The 17,892-nt window shown below is 38.7% G+C and overlaps 1 protein-coding gene across 3 annotated transcripts in view; it reads left to right on the forward strand.

Annotated features, from left to right (window-relative positions):
- PAPSS1 (3'-phosphoadenosine 5'-phosphosulfate synthase 1) overlaps window positions 1–17,892 on the forward strand; it is a 109,363-nt gene that overhangs the window by 77,396 nt on the left and 14,075 nt on the right. For all 3 annotated transcript variants that reach the window (XM_081304738.1, XM_081304739.1, XM_081304740.1), the window contains exon 10: window positions 3,465–3,733. In XM_081304738.1, the coding sequence (XP_081160864.1) occupies window positions 3,465–3,733 (269 nt within the window). The remainder of the gene's footprint in view (window positions 1–3,464; window positions 3,734–17,892) is intronic.

A 17,892-nucleotide genomic window follows, 5' to 3' on the forward strand; every position in this document is an offset into this window, starting at 1 on the left:
TCATATAAATGCTCTTGCTAATTGACAGTTTTACAAAATCAGACTTGATCTGATTGAAGTCTAAGAACATAATCGTCTTCTACCTGAGATGAATATTCAAAGGCAGGAGCCTGTTCCAGGTTAGGGAGGACAAGGCCTGTGTGTCACAGTGCAGAGATGCTCTCTCATTCTGGAAGCTGGCTGCAGTGATAGTAGTGGAGTGGACCAGTGGAGTTGGAGTTTCCATGTCCTGTCTGTGGGGTTGTTTTCTTTTTTAAAGAATGAATTGTCTTAGTGAACTTGGATTTATGAATTACTACAATGTGTATCTCACCAGGCTAGGCCCTTTATATTATTTTCTTGATAATAGTAACACTTAGAATCTCCCCATTCAAAGTTATAGAAGGTGAAAGTCAGTCCTTAAAGGCACAGACATGACTAGAAACTGGTAGACCTATAATTCAGGTCTATAAATACCCCATTGCAAAGCAGTGCCTCTTCTGATACCCTATAGTGCCTCTTCTCTTAAAACTTGCTATTATGGGGAACTTCAAACATAATCCAACTTCAGTAATTAGCAACTCTAGGCTAATCTTATTTACTCTCTACCCCGTTAGCTTCTCATATTATTCTGAAACAAATCTCAAACTGCATGCCATCTCATCTGATTACTTCAGTACCTATTAAAAGCAAAGGCTTTAAAAAGCACAACCACAATGCCACTATTGCACCTAAATAATAATAGTTTCTTAATATTTTCAAAATCCTGTCAGTGTTCAAATTTCTAGTAATTCCATAGCCACTTCTTTCTCTCCCTTTCTTCTTTTTGTTTTTTTCTTTAGAGTTTGTTTAATCCAGGACCTAAATAAGATCTATAGATTGTAATTGTTTGATATGTCTTCTTAGTTTTCACTTTTAATTTAATGTTACTTGAAATTGCAAGAATAGTACCAGGAACTCCTGTGTAATTTTCACCTGGATTCCACAATTATTAACATATTTCATTTCCATTCTTATTCTCACTCTCTTGGGAGTAAGCTGCAGACTTGATGCCTTGTTACCCCTCAGTATTTTCATTTGTGTTTCCTAAAAATAATGACAGTCTTCTACCTAACTGCATAATGCTTATCAAATTCAGCAAAGTAGCATTGATGCAAAACTGTCTAATCCATGTATTCCATTCGTATCATGCCATGTTGTAACAGAGTCTTTATTGAAAAGCCAATGAACTACAGCAAGGAATTCTCTTTACCACCATTCCTTCCGGTTCAGAACCTAGATCATGTGCCTTTAATCTCCTTATATCTAGAACAGTCACTTAGTCTTTATCTTGACTTTCATGACCTTGATGTTTTTGTAGTTTACGGGTAGCTTTAGTCAGCTTTTTCACTGCTGTGACTGAAAGACCTGATGAGAACAATTTTAGGGAGGAAGAGTTTATTGGGGGGCTCAGGGTTTCAGAGGTCTCAGTACATAGAAGGCTGGCTCCATTCCTCAGGGTTTGAGGTGAGGCAGAACATTGTGGCCTTTTTCCTTTCTGTATTTTTAATGCCTTTCTTCCACTGCAAGAACTCTTGTTCTTATTGTCCTCAATTTAGTGGCTTATTTGTCGTACCTCTTTGTATGTGGTTTTCCAGTTAAACCAGTTGTCCTCTCAGGTTTGGACCTGTTAGCTCCAGGTACCAGCCAGTTTCCTTGATCTTGCTGCTGTAGACTTGTGCCCCCCACTCTGTTCAGTGACTCAGATTAGCCCATGAGGAGGACTCATTAATGCTTAGTAAGTGTGACTTCAGGGTTCAAGACTTCATGCAGAGGAGGCAGGGTGAAGTGAGGGAAGAAAGGCCATAAAACTAAATTCAGTGATGAGATTTATTTAGACTGGAACCAGAGTGGCAGAATAAGATCAGATAGTCATTCTCTAAGTTAAGGAGTAGTACTAGTGTATGCACTCTTTATTCATTCTTTTTTGAAAGACTGGTATGATAGAGTTTGGAAATAAACTGATTCTCAATCTAGGCGAGCCCTGGAGTTTTGCTGAATGGTTTTGGATCTTTCATGTCCATGTAAAATAAAATTTGAAGCAAATTTAGAAGGATAGAAAAATTTTCAGATCTGCATATCCCTCCTCTATCCTAAAGCAAATAATTTTGAATGCTCAAGTGTTTGTATCATGGACTTTGCTGTGATTTGTACCTTATGTCATATTAGCTATTAGGAAATAGCTGGTGAAAATCAGCCTTCATATATAAAAAGCAACTGGAGAACTTCCAATAATAATAATAATAATACTGTAAATCTTGGCTATTACAAAAGGGGGCAAAACAATGAACAAAGTAAGTCCTAGTCAAGTGCATTGTCACAGTCTTCCTCCTGTGCCTTTGCCATGGTGATAGGAGAGCATCAGAACTGAAAATAAGTTGAGGAAGATGTCTGTTGTTTGGTTTAAAGAGTATTAGTGGAAGGAGGCTATTTCTCTCTCTAAGTCAGGCTTGGGTCAGCATCATAGGAGGCTGTGCCAGGGGTAAGGGCAGTAAATACAGAGATCCTACACTGGATTGTCTCTGTTCTGTGAAATTACTCCATTCCCCAAAGAACCGTAACTTTTAAGAGCAGTCTTATGGTAGGTAGCAAGCACTGTGTAGGAATGAAACCAGAGTTGTAAGCAGGAAACAGTAATCAGTTCTGTTAATCTTATAGTTGGTTCTATTGTCTGAGTAACAGCAGTGACTCTTGTAAAAGGGGGAACTATTGCTGCTGCACTATAATCCAGAATCCTGACACTGGATCACAGTTCAAAGTAGGGTTCTAGTTAAGCAAAGTGGTAAACATAAACGAGCATATTTGAATAGTAAGATTTTGAAACTACAAATGTATCTACCTTTCTGTCTTTATTTAATAAGGCAGTGTCTTCAGTTCTATGAGGAGTTGATCTGGTAGTTAATTGAAGCGCAGACCAAGAAATTATATCTGTTGTAATTAAGTAAGATGTTAAGACCAGAAAGAAAGTCTCACAGTTACTCTAGTTTCCAGTGAATGGAAAGAGTAATTATTATAAATCCATGACTAGTATATTACATATCCTCAGGCCTGTAAGATTTATTTATTATTGTAGCTAGAAGTGTGCATCTTGTTGCTTTAGAACAAATGGTCAAAGCAGAACATATTTTTCACCGATTTCTGATTCTGAGCATGCATGTGTATTTAAAAAAAAAAAAAAAAAAATATATATATATATATATATATATATATATATATATATATTTAGTTTAGTTAGATACAGTACCTTTATTTTATTCACTTATTTTTTATGTGGTGCTGAGGATCGAACCCAGCACCTCACACCAGCTAGGCTTGTGCTCAACTGCTGAAGCCCTAGCCCCAGCCCCTGCATGTGTTTTCTTAATCCTAACCATCAAACTTTAAAAATTTCTCATTCTGTGGAAGGTCATATTAGAAATTCTTCACTCTGGAAATTCTCTTTTCAGATGCTGTCTTTGCATTTCAATTACGCAACCCAGTGCACAACGGACATGCTCTGTTAATGCAGGACACTCATAAGCAACTTCTAGAGAGGGGCTACCGGCGCCCTGTCCTCCTCCTTCACCCCCTTGGTGGCTGGACAAAGGATGACGATGTTCCTTTGATGTGGCGTATGAAGCAACATGCTGCTGTGCTGGAGGAAGGAGTCCTGAATCCTGAAAGCACAGTGGTGGCCATCTTCCCATCGCCCATGATGTATGCTGGGCCAACTGAGGTAGGCCAATTTTGAGATTTTCACTGCAGCAGTGTGAAGCCACTCTTACTGACACAGTAGTGTCACCAGCTCACCTGTTGATTCTCTGTTACGGGAGGGTCTATTCCAAACATTCAGTGTTCCCGAATACTCTCCTATTGGCAGGGATGTTCCCCACCTGTAGCCCCCAAGAAGCAGCCTCCTTGGGAAAGGGAAGGTTGGAGAGATTTCTCTTACTCTTCTTGTGATTCTTGGTACCAGCTCTGAGGGTAAGATCATTCCCTGCAGATAGAAGCCTGGGTGAGGCTGGGAAGATGTGACACTGGCCCTCTTGTAACTCCTGGTCATGTTACAGACACAGCTCTAGCAATGTTGATATTGTTCCTTTAACAAAATCCTTCGTCACTGTCTCCAAGTGACAGATTTTATCTTATTTTTGTTTTATTTAAATTTGCAAGAGTGAAAGGAATTTCAGTGGGGGGAAAACCATGGTATCTTCAGTCAGCTTTCTCTCATTATAACAAATATCTGAATATCTGAGATTATTAACTTATAAAGAGGAAATGTTGACTTTTGGCTTAATGTTTTAATCCATTTTCAGCTGCTTTTGGACCTCTGGTATAGGCTACATATCATGGCAGAAGTGCATGGTGGAACAGAACCATTCATGTCATGGCCAGGGAGTGAAAGAAAGGGGAAGGGGCTCAGGTCCTACAATTCCCTTCAAAGATGTGACCCCAGTGACTGGAAGATGTCCCATTAAGCCCTACTTCTTAGAGGTTCCACCAGCTTCCACATGTAACAAGTTGGAAACCAAACCTCCAACACATGGGCCTTAGTGGGGACATTCCATGCCAAACTACAACATGTTCATCCCCTAATACAAAATGCATTCAGTATCTTAGAAAAAGGTTCAGAATGTTTTCCATCTGAACAATGTTTTCTTTGTGAATGATTGGAGCATAATTGAGTGAGAGGTAAAATTGCTTCTTGAAATCGGTGGGGGGGGTTCTGGAATTCTACTTCTTGGTCAAAAGGAATGTTTGAGATTTTTTTTATATCCATATGTAAAGAAGAGGACTTGATTAAGTTTTAGCTTGAAGGCAAAGTAGGCTTTCAAAAATATTTGCTAAATGAATGAATAAATCAGTGAGTGACCTCAAAAAGAGTGGGTGGGAAATTCTCAGTCATCTTCCTGTTGATTTTTCAAGATAAAGAATGGAATGCACATTATTATTGCATTCTTTTTCATCCCTGCCTTGAAGGGTGATGAATTCACTTCAGTTTATCTGAGAGGAAAACCCTTTCTAAAAAGATCTAAGTAATTCAGTCATATAAACTCTGTGATGTCCTCCTCCAGAAACAATTTCAAAGGGAATCCAAGACATTTAACTGTTCTTTGGGATCAAGCCTAAACATTTTTATTGGAGTTTAGTTATGGGGTTGTATACTCTGTTACCTCTTTATCTGAGAAAAACAGACAAAAGAAGCAATAACAACAGGATAAAAGATGAAGTTGTATTTGACTCTTCTTTCAGGGCCAGCCTAAACATTGCATTGAAACTCCCTTGTCAAGTAATGCTCCACATTCCGCTCTCTTTAAGAACTGGCCAGTTGGGGCTGGGGATGTGGCTCAAGCGGTAGCGCGCTCGCCTGGCATGCGTGCGGCCCGGGTTCGATCCTCAGCACCACATACCAACAAAGATGTTGTGTCCGCCGAGAACTAAAAAAAATAAATAAATAAATATTAAAAATTCTCTCTCTCTCTCTCTCTCTCTCTCTCTCTCTCTCTCTCTCTCTCTCTCTCTCTCTCTCCCCCCTCCTCTCTCACTCTCTCTTTTTTTTTTTTTTTTTTTTTTTTTTTTTTTTAAAGAACTGGCCAGTGATGTCCCTTCATGTTCACTAGATACTACCCTGACCTTTAGTTCTTGCTTTTCAAAGAGGAGCCTTTTGTTTTGGAAATGTTGCAAAATTTGAGTTTGAGTTCTTTATATATCCTAGAGATTAGTGCTCTATCTCATGTGCTCTATCTCATGTTCTGGTAGTTCTCCCAAGTTCTCTTAGTGCTGATGACATCTTTGGTATCATTTAAAAACATATTTGTAGTTGCACATGGACAGAATGCCTTTAGTTGTTTATTTTATTTTATATTTTTTTGTGGTGCTAAGAATCGAATCCATTGCCTCCCATATGCTAGGCAAGTGCTCCACCACTGAGCTATAGCCCCAGCCCCTCGATATCATTTTGAAGGAAGATATTTTAACTGATTCTCCCAAATTAAAGGAGAATTATTTTTTACTGTGGGAATGATCCAAATGGATTTAGGATTGGGAATGGGCTTAAGATCAATAATCCCATTAAAAGCCAGCTGAGAAAATGAAGGAATTTACCTTCCTCTGTTTAGGGCCTGTTTTGTCCTCTTTCTATTTCTTATATTGCCTATTTAAAAGTGGAAGAGATATGAAATTATCTCAATTAAATGAACTAAAATTTACTTTTTAAAAAGTAAGAATGGAGGAATAGAAAAATAATAAAACAGACAGTCATAGTAAACAGAAGGTCCTCTTTGAGAGAGTACTGTATAGGGCCAGATATACTCCTTTGTTTAAATTGGAAAGATGTTTATGTCTTCTGACTTCAGAGCCAGGTATTTGTGAAGGAAGTTTGAAGAGAAGGAACCTAAAGGTCATGGCTTACCCTAGCATCATCCTCTTGCAGGGCAAAGCTGAATCATTGATCCCGAGTGGTAAGAGATGTCTTTCCTCACCCATTCTGGTTCAAGGCTGAGGCACCTATAACAAAGATAGATTAACCAGAGGAAAGGACACCTTTACTTAGTACAAGTTTTACATGACACAGGGGCTTTTGGAAACAAAGACCCAAAGAAAGAGAGAATCCTGTGAATTCTATGTTAAGGTTTATTTTAAAATTTTATTTATTCTAATTAGTTATGTATGACAGCAGAATGCAGTTCAATTCACATTACACAAATAGAGCACAATTTTCATGTCTCTGGTTGAACACAAAGTAGAGTCATACCATTCATGTTTTCATACATGTACTTAGGGTAATGATGGCCCTCTCGTTCCACTGTCTTTCCTACCCCTACCCCTAAGTCTTCCATTCCTCTGCTTTGCCCAATCACAGTTCCTCCATTTTTCCCATGCTCCCTGCCCCCGCCCATTATGGATCAGCATCCACTTATCAGAGTGAATATTCGGCCTTTGGTTTTTGGGGGTTGGCTTACTTTGCTTAGTATGATATTCTCCAACTCCATCCACTTACCTCCATGTGCCATAATTTTATTCACTTTAATGCTGAGTATTATTCCATTGTGTATATATACCATAGTTTCTTTATCCATTCAGCTATTGAGGGACATCTAGGTTGGTCCACAGTTTAGTTATTGTGAATTGAGCTGCTATAAACATCGATGTGGCTTTGTCACTGTAGTATGCTGTTTTTAAGTCCTTTGGGTATAGACCAAGGAGTGGGATGGCTAGATCAAATGGTGGTTCCGTGTTTTCTAAGGAATCTGCATACTGCTTTCCAGATTGGTTACACCAATTTGCAGTCCCACCAGCAATGTAAGAGTGTACCCTTTCCCCCACATCCTCGCCAACATTTATTGTTGTTTGTATTCTTAATAGCTGCCCTTCTGACTGGAGTGAGATGAAACCTTAGAGTGGTTTTGATTTGCATTTCTCTAATTGCTACACATATTGAACACTTTTTCATATATTTGTTGATTGATTGCATATCATCTTCTGAGAAGTGTCTGCTCAGTTCATTGGCCCATTGATTTGATGATGATGATGATGATGATGATGATGATTATGATGATTTTGGTGTTAAGAGTTTGAGTTCTTTATATATCCTAGAGATTAGTGCTCTATCTCATGTGCCAAGTGGTAAAAGTTTGCTCCAGTTCTGTGGGCTCTTTATTTACCTCACTGGTTCTTTCTTTTGCTGAGAAGCTTTTGAGTTTGAATTCGTCCCATTTATTGATTCTTGATTTTAATTCTTGCGCAGGAGTCTTACGAAGGAATTTGGGGCTTAATCCGACATGATGGAGATTTGGGCCTACTTTTTCTTCTAATAGATGAAGGGTCTCTGGTTTAATTCCAAGGTCCTTGATGAAGAGTGGACAGTCAGTCGTGTAGGAGTATCTTGGAAAAAGGAATGATGACCCCTCTGGGAACTTGGCTAGGCCTGTTGGCTCAGATTCTTCTCTATATCTCTGTGTCTTCAGGAACCTTCCTTTCCTCTGGGTACAGAGAGGACATCTGGGAATGTGAGGGTCTTATGGCCTACTTCAGGGTAAAGTCAGCTGGGTTTTATGGCTTTATTCAGGGATGAGGAGGGAGAGAGGTGAGAGCGGCCTTCCTGCTTCTGCTGTTTTCTTAGATGCTTAGGTGATATGTTTTGTGGAAGCATGACCTAAACTCCATCAATGCCTGGCTGTAGCAGAACCTGCATTGGCTTCTGGTCAGCATCCTCAAAAGCATGGTCTAATAAAAATAACACAAAAATGTTGCCAAGGAGTAGAGGCATGGGTCTGGCCTGGTTTGCTACCAGCTGGCCTGTAATTTCAGCCTAGTCCTTTTCAGACTTCTCTGAACCAGGTGTGTACACCTTGAGTGGTCATTTAAAGGATGTACAAGTAAAACTAAGTTTCTGTCTTATTCTTAGTCATTTTCTAATTTGTCTTACTGTAACTTCATATTGAAGGAAGTCATGAAAACGTACATGTTTTGTATTGAAGGAAGTTAGAAAAGCACACATTGCATGCAATTAAATAAATTTTATTATTTGAACACAAGCATATCAACAGCACCCAGATTTTAAGAAAAAGACTTCAATCAGTGCCAAAAGCTTTTTTTTTTTCTGCCCCCTTTAATTTGTACGTGCCTTCTCCACAGTAGTCTCTGTCCTTGCACCTGATGTTATACACACATTTTGCTTCTGTTGAGGATTGTGGACTCTGGGAAGCAGACTCAGAGGGTAAAAATAGGATTCAGAAGATTTATTAGGGAAAACTCTTAAAATCAACACTTGTGTAAGGAAGACAAAGAAAGAAAAGGAGCAGGATTGAGCAGAGGGAAAAGTTGAGTTCAGTCCGTGGAGGCCTACAGTTTGCCCCTAGGGAAGTTCTGGAAAGGCCCTTCAGAGATATCCTGAGTTGCGTGAGACACAGACCCTGCAGTCCATGCCAACCAGGCTTTGGCTGCTTAAGGAGGGGCACGTGTTGACACTGCTGCTCATGTCATCAGGGTCCTCTCTAAAGAGGGCAGTCCCTGCTGGGTGTCTGTTGGCAGCATTCCAAGGAGCTGGGGACTACTCTTCCTGACCTGGGGGAACTTGAGCCATATGCAACTATATTCAGTCCATCCTGTCATGATACTTCTGTTGACTGAAACCATACACTCCTTTGTGTCTGGCTTTTTTAACGTTCCCATTATGCTTGTGAAAAAATCACCCTTCTTGTTGTAGTTAGTTTTGTATTGAAGGAAGTTAGAAAAGCACACATTGTTCATTCTCAGTGCTGGGTCGTGTTCTGTTGTAGGATTTCACCCAGTTCCTTTCAGGGGCATGTGGGCCATTTCTGGGTTTTTGCTATGAACAGTGGTGCTGGCATGAAGATTCCAGCGATGCCTTCTTGTGAACGTGTCTGCTGGCTCTAGCTTGGAGTGGGATTGCTGGGTCATGGAGTGTGCTTTTTATGTTCAGCATTAGATGATGCTCCAATCTGTTTTCTAGTGTAACTGTACTGTTTTATACTCCCATCAGCAGTGTGACCCCACCAAACTTGATCCTCTTTTATGTTAGCCATTTAGATCTTTTAGTCCTGTTTAGCCAAGCACTCTAACACTTTCACTGTTTCTTTACCAGCCACAAAATTCTTCTCATTGGACCAGTTTCACTGAAGAGGAAATGGAGATGTGTAGTAAATGAGTTGCAGTTAATAGATAATGATGAAGAAATAAAATATAATAGCAGTTTTACTGACTTTATTGTATTTGTCAGGCAATATTCTTAGTGCTTTACATATATTAACAAAATCCTTTATAACAATAATATGAGAGTAGGTATTACAATTGTTTGTGATTTACAGATAAGGAACTTGCTCAAGTTCAGATAGTAGTAGAAGTAGTAGTCATAGGAATTTGAACCTATGTAATCTGACTCCAGAACCATGCTGTGCAGTTTCACAGAGGTTTTACTATTATTTAATGTTAAATATTTTTAAAAATATGTAGATACTTTATTTTTTGAAAACAGACTGAAAGTAAATTGATATAGGAGTTCCAAAAGAATGAGTGAGGATATTTCTGGCTAGTATTCATCAGTGGTAGACTTTCTCCAGTGACAGAGGGACTGTCAAACATTTATCCCAGCCTACAGTGGAGGTTTGATATTCTTTGTATAGTCTGCGTTCTTATTCTTGTATTCTTTTGATACTTGCCTCATGTTGGTAGTAACACCTGCCCATGTTTTTTGTTGTTGGTGCTGGGAGTAAATAGGTTAAATATAAATCACCACATTGCCTGACTCATGTCCATATATGGAATTAATATTATTGGTTGCCTTTAAAAAAAAAACTGAAAAATCACTGTGCTGCACATTCCCAGTTACCTATTCTGTTCCCACATGAGGAAGCTGTCTCTATCTCAAGGCTGCTTCATATATATAGCAATATGGAGGTGGGGGATTCTCAATAAACAGACTTTTGGAAGTCTTTTGGAAGACCTGGAGTTTTGAATGTAGCAGAAAGCTTGAGATGGCCTACCTCTCATAGGCTTCGAGTCAGAGCTTGCATCTACAGCCTGAATTGAAATGCGGTGTGGTGTTTAATAATAAAAAAGTTATTACTATATAAAATGAAAGTAGCCATTTTTGAATGCCTTCATATGTGTCACATACTGAACTTACGCTTATGAAATACACATTTTTTCCCATTTTACCAGTGAGATTACTGAAACTCAGAGAAAGTAACTTAATCTCTATCAAAGAAACCCCGAGCTGGATAGAAGTAAAATCAAATTTTATTCAGGAATTTTTGCAACAGGGGAAGAGAGACTTCATTATAGATAGATTGAAACTCAATTCTGAATACAGTGCAGACAAATGGGGATTTATAGCAAAAGAGCAGGGAAGGCTCAGGGGACAGAAAATGACTGAGGAAAAAAACATTAGATATTGACAGTTGTAGTTAGGATTCTTGGTGAAAGTAGGCTAAGTCAACACGTGTCACCTGGGGTGCATGGAGGATGAGGAATTTGAGCAGACATGGAGGACCATCCAATATGGAGGTGGGGGATTCTCAATTAACAGGCTTAGCAAGAATTTTGCTATAGCTGGGTAATGCAGTCCCCCAAAAAGATGGACACTGAAGGACAAGACTAGTGTACCCACATCAGCCTGACTAAAGTTGAGTCAAGAGGAGGGTCTTTGTCAGCCTTAAGACCAAAGAGACACAGAGCTGGGACGGCAGTGGGCCTGGTTGACAGGCTGGTGCCGCCTTTGCTCTCATTTCATTGCCACCAAATGCCTAGAAGTACCTTATTTGTTAGGAAGAGTACGCAGTCACACTAAAGTTGTATTTGTCAGTAGACCACTGCTCAAAATGTAAATTATGAACTAAGAGATGTGGTTCTCATCAGGAAGCTCCAGATCTGGTGCCTGGGCAAAAGGCAGTTTTAACATCTGAACTTTTAAGTTATAAACTTTGGAAATTCTAGTAAACATCTTCATATTTTAAACCATTACATGTTTTAAGGCTTATGACCTGGCAGTATTTTAACTGTTAGCGTAAGTGGCTTATGAAAGCTATCCATTTTCCATTTCTTTTTCTTTAATCCATCACTTGTGTGTTTGACTTATTTGGTGCATTTGCAAACCTTTAAGTGAAGCATTTTCTTATAATAATACACACATACACACACCCTTGTTTTTGTAGCTTTTCTAGTGACATCAGGAAGAAGTCTGCCAGTAACACTTATTTGCCAACTAATAATAATAAAATAAAAACAGTGATTCTTCCTTTAATCGTTTTCTGTAGGTCATTTAGAAGGCATTGATACCAGATTTGTTTCCTTAGCACAGATGCTTTTCAGAACAATGAGCAGCTGTTAAGACTGTTTGATTATCAACAGGATGTTCCTGATTTTCCAGTCTATAAAGATTTAATGTCTTGATTCCTAAATTCCATTTTAGGAATGGGGTGAGAGGAAGATTGGGGGTAGAATTAACTTTTTAATGCTAAAATGGTGTTATCAGTGTACATTTTTAACCATGTGAGGAGTTCAGTGGCAATATAGGAAATTCTGTATGTCTCACCTCATTAAATACTAAATCTGTGTTTGTAAAGAACAAATGATGCTTTCTAAGACCTGTTACATGGAAGTGCTAAGAGGAAGGTACAATTTGGAATGTGGCTATGTATAATGAATAGCTGTATCCAAGGCTCATGAAGTTTTAATGAGGATTATCAATTACATTTGGGCAAAAAACTCATTTGTTGGAGGTGGTACTTTGTTTTATCACGAAAGTTATTCATGCACTGTTAAATGACTCCTTGGTAGAAACTGACTCTGTGTAAATGAGCAGATGCCCTTAAACAGGGACAATGGGGACATATTGCCATGTGAATGCCTTGTTTTACACCAGTATCTGGAGCAATAAGTAGGGTATCTGTTAGGCTATAAACCTGTTCTTACCTGTGAACATTTCCAGAAGCTCCAACAATCTACAGGGACTTTTTACTTCTTGAGATCTGAGCCTAACTATATAAGCCATACCACTCCCAAATAGTAGTTGTAGTTTTAAACTTCTTTGAGGTTTTTGATAATTCTGTCTTCTACTCATTCATTTTATTCACAAGTTTCTTGAGTAGTATTAAATAGATTCACAGTCTTGCATCCAAAATCTTTGTTGTGAAATATGAACCTCAATAAGTTTTCTACCATGTTCCTGTTACATTGAAAAAGTAATACATGGCAAGGATAAAAATTAATACTGCTTTCTAAAAAGATCTTACATGGGCCTCAGGTACATCAAATTAGATTGGTCATAATCTGTGGTACATGGTACTTTATCATAATCATTTGTTCATGAATTGATTGCTCTTTTAAGATTTCAATCATATATTCATTTTTATTTTTTGTTGTTTTGGTATTGGGGGTTGAACCCAGGGGCACTTTACCATAAAGCTCTATCCTCAGCCCTTTTTATTTTGAGACAGGGTCTTGCTAAGTTTCTTTTGGCCTTGCTGAGTTGCTTGAGGGTGGACTTGAATTTGGGATCCTTCTGCCTCAACCTCTGGAGTAGATGGAATTTCAGGTGTGCACCACCATGCCCAATTATTTGATATTTTTTAAAACCATTTACTGAAGAACTATGAATTGCCTCTGAGAAATATAACTTATATCTACCAGGTACTTCTAATAGTCCCATGTCTCTCCTGCCATTCCTTTCCCCCAGTGGGTAATCAGGGTCTTTAATTTTGTATATTTTTCCTTGTCTGTGCATACACACACCCTTGCGTGTGCCCATACACACACAGTTTATCACATGTACATGTGCTTAAATGATCTATTTATTAGCTTTACTTGTTTTACAACTTTTAAAGAAAGGTATAATCCTATATGTTGTTCTTTTGGGCTTGCTTTCATTGCTTATGGTACTTTCAGGTACCTTTATGTTACCAGGATTCTTCTATGTGGTTGTGTGTATAGCTGTAGTTCATTCATTTTCACATATGTGTCATGGTGTTTCATTAGGAGAACATACTGCACTTTATCTGTGATTTTCTCATTGTTGAAATATTCATGTTTTTACCTTTTCTCTGTTTTGTATTATTTTTTGCTGTTTATTTATTTTTAATAACTGTAAAATTAAATAGTGAAACTTTCAATCAAAACATTGGAAAACAGGAGAATAGGAATATGGTCCTGAGAGATTAAAAAAAAACACACAAACAACAACAACCAAAAAAAAACCCCACTACTACGTGACCTCTGGTTCTCTGCCTGGAGACAGTCTCCTGACCTCTGCCAGGCAGTTGGAACCCAGTAAAGCACAGTGGTCTTGCCGAGCTTGGGAAGCAGAGACTGGAATCATGGCTGTGGAACAGCTCACTTGCTGAGTGCTTACCGGGAGGAGAGGGCAACACAGAGAGGAGCACAGGACTTTGAGAGTGTTTTCCATCATCCGGTTGGACTGTGCTTGTGCAACTCTGCAAGGCCTGGTAGAGTGTCTGCAGTAAGTTTGAGGGAGACGTGGAGACACTACAGGTCACAGAGTTGGAAGATGCAGTCCAGTCCAGTTAGAGGGGAGAGAACCTTTCCCAAGACTGGGGTTTAGACCTCCTTGAAGAAGGTATGGTTTCAGCCTACTGTATGGTGGAGAATTTCACTGGATTGTTGGACCAGAATTGGCTCATAGATTCCAGAGAGCAGAAAATAGCACTCTAGGGCTCAGACGTAGCTCAGGCTGTTGAGCGGGAACTTGGAGTGAGTTGGTGTCAGGAGCACACTTGTGCTTGATGCACAGTGGGTGAAATATATATTGGTTTGGACACAGAAACAACCATCTGGGGCACATGTGAGCACAGGCTGGCAGCGTGCAGTGGGAGGCAGGGATCCCCTGCTGAGGCAAGGCTTGGAGTGGCCCTGTGTCCATGGGAGGAGGACTGCAGCAATCTGGTCACTGAGTTCAGACTAGGGCTTTGAGGTCTGTGAGAAAGATTGTGCAGCAAGCTCCTGGAGCAGAGTGCCATCAGATGTTCCCTACACAGTCACGACTGACAGACCATGCAGTAGAAGCCAAAAAAGTAAAATGTAGTTTACCAGGACCAGGAGGAGAAGTAGCCTTCCTCCTGTAATGTCTTCAACTGATAAAAATTAGCGTCATGCTCACTGTAAAGAAGAAATGCTGAAGATAAAAATCTGTCATCTCTGAGTGGGTACCAAGGGATAAATTTGAAGTCGAGAGACAATTGTTTCATAAATGATAGAAAAAACTAGACCAGACCCACCCAACAAGGTCTAAAGCCAAGCCACAAAAAGATAAGGAGAGATGTCACTCAGTTACCTGCTTGCTAGAATTGACTCTCAATACTCCAGAGGAAAACAATGCAATTCAGATTCCTTAAATCATTTACTAGCCCATCATACAACAATAAATTACTGGAAAGAAGCAGGAAAATGTGACTTCTGATCTAGAATAAAAGCTGTCACTAAAAACATACAATGAGATGGTAGTAATGTTGGAATTACCAAGAGAATAGTATCTGAAGTGAAAGCATTTACTGGATGCCCTTAAATGTAGACTAGAATTGGCAGAAGAAGTCAATGAGCAAAAATCAGAAACTTATTTTAACAAAAGGAAAAAAAATTGGGGGGAAAAGATGAGCAGAGCCTGAGTGATTTGGGAATATCATTAGATGTATAATGTATGTCTGGTTGAAATTCTGAAAGGCGGGGAGTGAGGGAAAGAAGGAGATTATGTGACAGAAAGTTTTGAAAAAATAATGGTTGAAATTGGTTAAAAAAGAAAAACCTACACATTTAAGAAACATAGTGAATCTCAGGATGAATCCAAAGGGAAAAACAATAAAATATGTATATATAATTATTCAGCTGAAAATTATTTGTAAAGAGAAAAGGAGATAGGGGTGGGAGAGGGAACATTTCATCCATAGGAGCAATAGGATGATGGCTGACTTCTCAGTAAGAAACAGAAGAAGTGGAGTAATATCTTAACCCATTAAGTCTCAAGTTTCCAATTCTGCAAACACACAGCACAAATATTCAAAGTTACCATAATTTATTGCTCAATTTAAGTGTGGTGGTTTTTTTTTTTTTTTTTTTTTTTTTTTTTTAAGGATTGAGTCCAGGGGTGCTATCCCACTGAGCTATAACCCCAGTCTTTTTAGAATTTTTAAATTTTGAGAAAGGGTCTTGGTAAGTTGCTGAGGCTGGCCTCCAACTTGTGATCTTCCTGCCTCAACCTTCTTAATCACTGGGGTCACAGGTGTGCCTGGTTTCAAAATTTTTTGTTTTTAAAATATTTATTTATTTTATTAGAGTTTCTGGTTATACATAGTAGTTCAATTTGTTTTTCTGTGTTTTCCAATAGGACAAAATTGGTTAAAGAAAAATTTAAAGAAGAAAAAAGGGTGAAGTAAAAAAAACCTTTTAATCTATATTCAAGCAAAAATATCATTAAAAAGTAAAGGTGAAGTAAAGACATTTTCAGATAAATGAGATTTAGGGAAGAAAAAAGTTTACAGAAACCTTCAGCAGAACCCTTGTGGGTTCCTTTATGTGCTCAGATGCTCTTGGTGAGTGGCCAGGAAGGCTGTGAGAGCAAAGACCTGGCATTTTCATCCTTCCCAGAGTGAGGAAGCTTCTGCCATTGAGGAATAGGAAGATTAGGGAGATGATGAGTGATACTTGCAGAGACAAACAGCAGGGTTTGCCACATATGATTTAAATTACTTTTGTAATCAGAAAATAATAGTATTTGTTAGTTGGCTCATAGATACAAGTGAAGCAGAAAATAAATAGTTTGTTGTTGATTGACCGTTTACAGACTCTTACAGGGCTTTCTAGAAAACCTTTAGAAATTACCTTGTATTCCTTCAGACACCATGCTGACTTCTGGGCATCACAAGATAATACCTCCTGACATAAGTCTGCCAGGGAGATAAACAGGCAGCTTCCTGGTTTTCAGCCCCCTCTTCTAGGCAGCATGTCACCTAGGATAGCCTGACTCCGAAGTCTGCATTCCTAACTGGAAATCTCTGTAGCTCGCTTGCTTTGCACCCTCTTGGTTAAAGGTTATTAATTTCTCAGGTTATAAGTTGACTCAACAATAGGCCTTCTATTTATTCATGTTGGTTACAATTTTTAAAGTAGTTCTCCTTGGGAAACCATTCACTAAAATGTAAATTGAAGTAGGAGAATGTTGATACCCTGTTTGTTCTACTCACATTTAATTTATTCATATAATCTATAGAAGTCTAAGAGGTGAGTTGATTTTTCTGATAATTTTTATAAAATTCAATTAGAACTAGCTGCTGCCCACAGTATAGAGCATAACTAACCCCATAGTAAGGTGCTTAATTTGTGGGGGATGGGAGCTCTGCAGTTTCCTCTCTTGTTTTAAAACTACAAAAGGGTTTGGATTAAATGATTTGAACTTCCTAACATTAAAATTAAGTCAAGAAATTCTCATTTTACCAATATTTTGGTGTTTGAGAGATATTTAATGAACAAATCAAGTTCATTTAACAGTAGAAGCAGCTTCTAATATTCATGAGGTAGAAAATATTTTGCATTGAGTTGCAGAGTAATTAATTGATCCTAAAAGTCTGCTTGATCCCTAGGTAAAATTTCTGAATCTGAATTAGTAGAGGCCATTGGTGTGTCTTCTGTGTGGGAGCAAAGGGGAATGACCAGAATTTTCATGAAGAGCTGGACTCGAGGGTGGGTGGAAGAAGGTGTAGCATGCACCTGTGTGTGGAAACCAAGTCTGTTAGCATCATGTTTACCATCTTGTTCATACACAACTAGCACAGCTCAATGCAAGTCATACCAGTGCTCAAGTAGAACAAGATTCAGTTACAGGAGCTTGGGGTTCTCTCTGTTCAGCTGTCAAATGGGGAAAGAGAACCACCGTAGTGCTGCGGGACCTTTATGGGCCACATTTAGAGGTACTACATATGACTTTGGCTCTGTTCTTTGGCCAGAATTCAGCCATGTGGTCACACTGCCAGGGAGGATGGGAGTGGTATAACTGTGTATTCACAAAGAAGGATGCAGCACGGTACATAGAAACACAAGTACTGAAAAATAAGGGACAGAAAGTCAAGGTAATTATTGACTAGGAAGAGCAAGCAGTTGTATAAGGAGGGGAATAATAAAGCTGATAATGGCTAGCATTTATTGTATTCTTATTGTGTACCATGTACGACTCCAAGCCCTCATGTTTCATTTTTTTTCCTCTAAAATTTTATGAGATAAATACCATTATAATTTCCATTTTACAAGTGATTTTACCAAAAATATTGATGTCACTGGAGTAAATGGAATGGAAAATAAAGAGAGTAGAATAAGAACAAAACAGCATCTTTCGTAGTAGGAAATCTAAATGATGTGAAAATAATGTCTCTC

The sequence above is a fragment of the Spermophilus citellus genome (genome assembly GCF_964194105.1).
Source record: "Spermophilus citellus genome assembly, chromosome: 8".
In the NCBI taxonomy this organism is placed as follows: domain Eukaryota; kingdom Metazoa; phylum Chordata; class Mammalia; order Rodentia; family Sciuridae; genus Spermophilus; species Spermophilus citellus.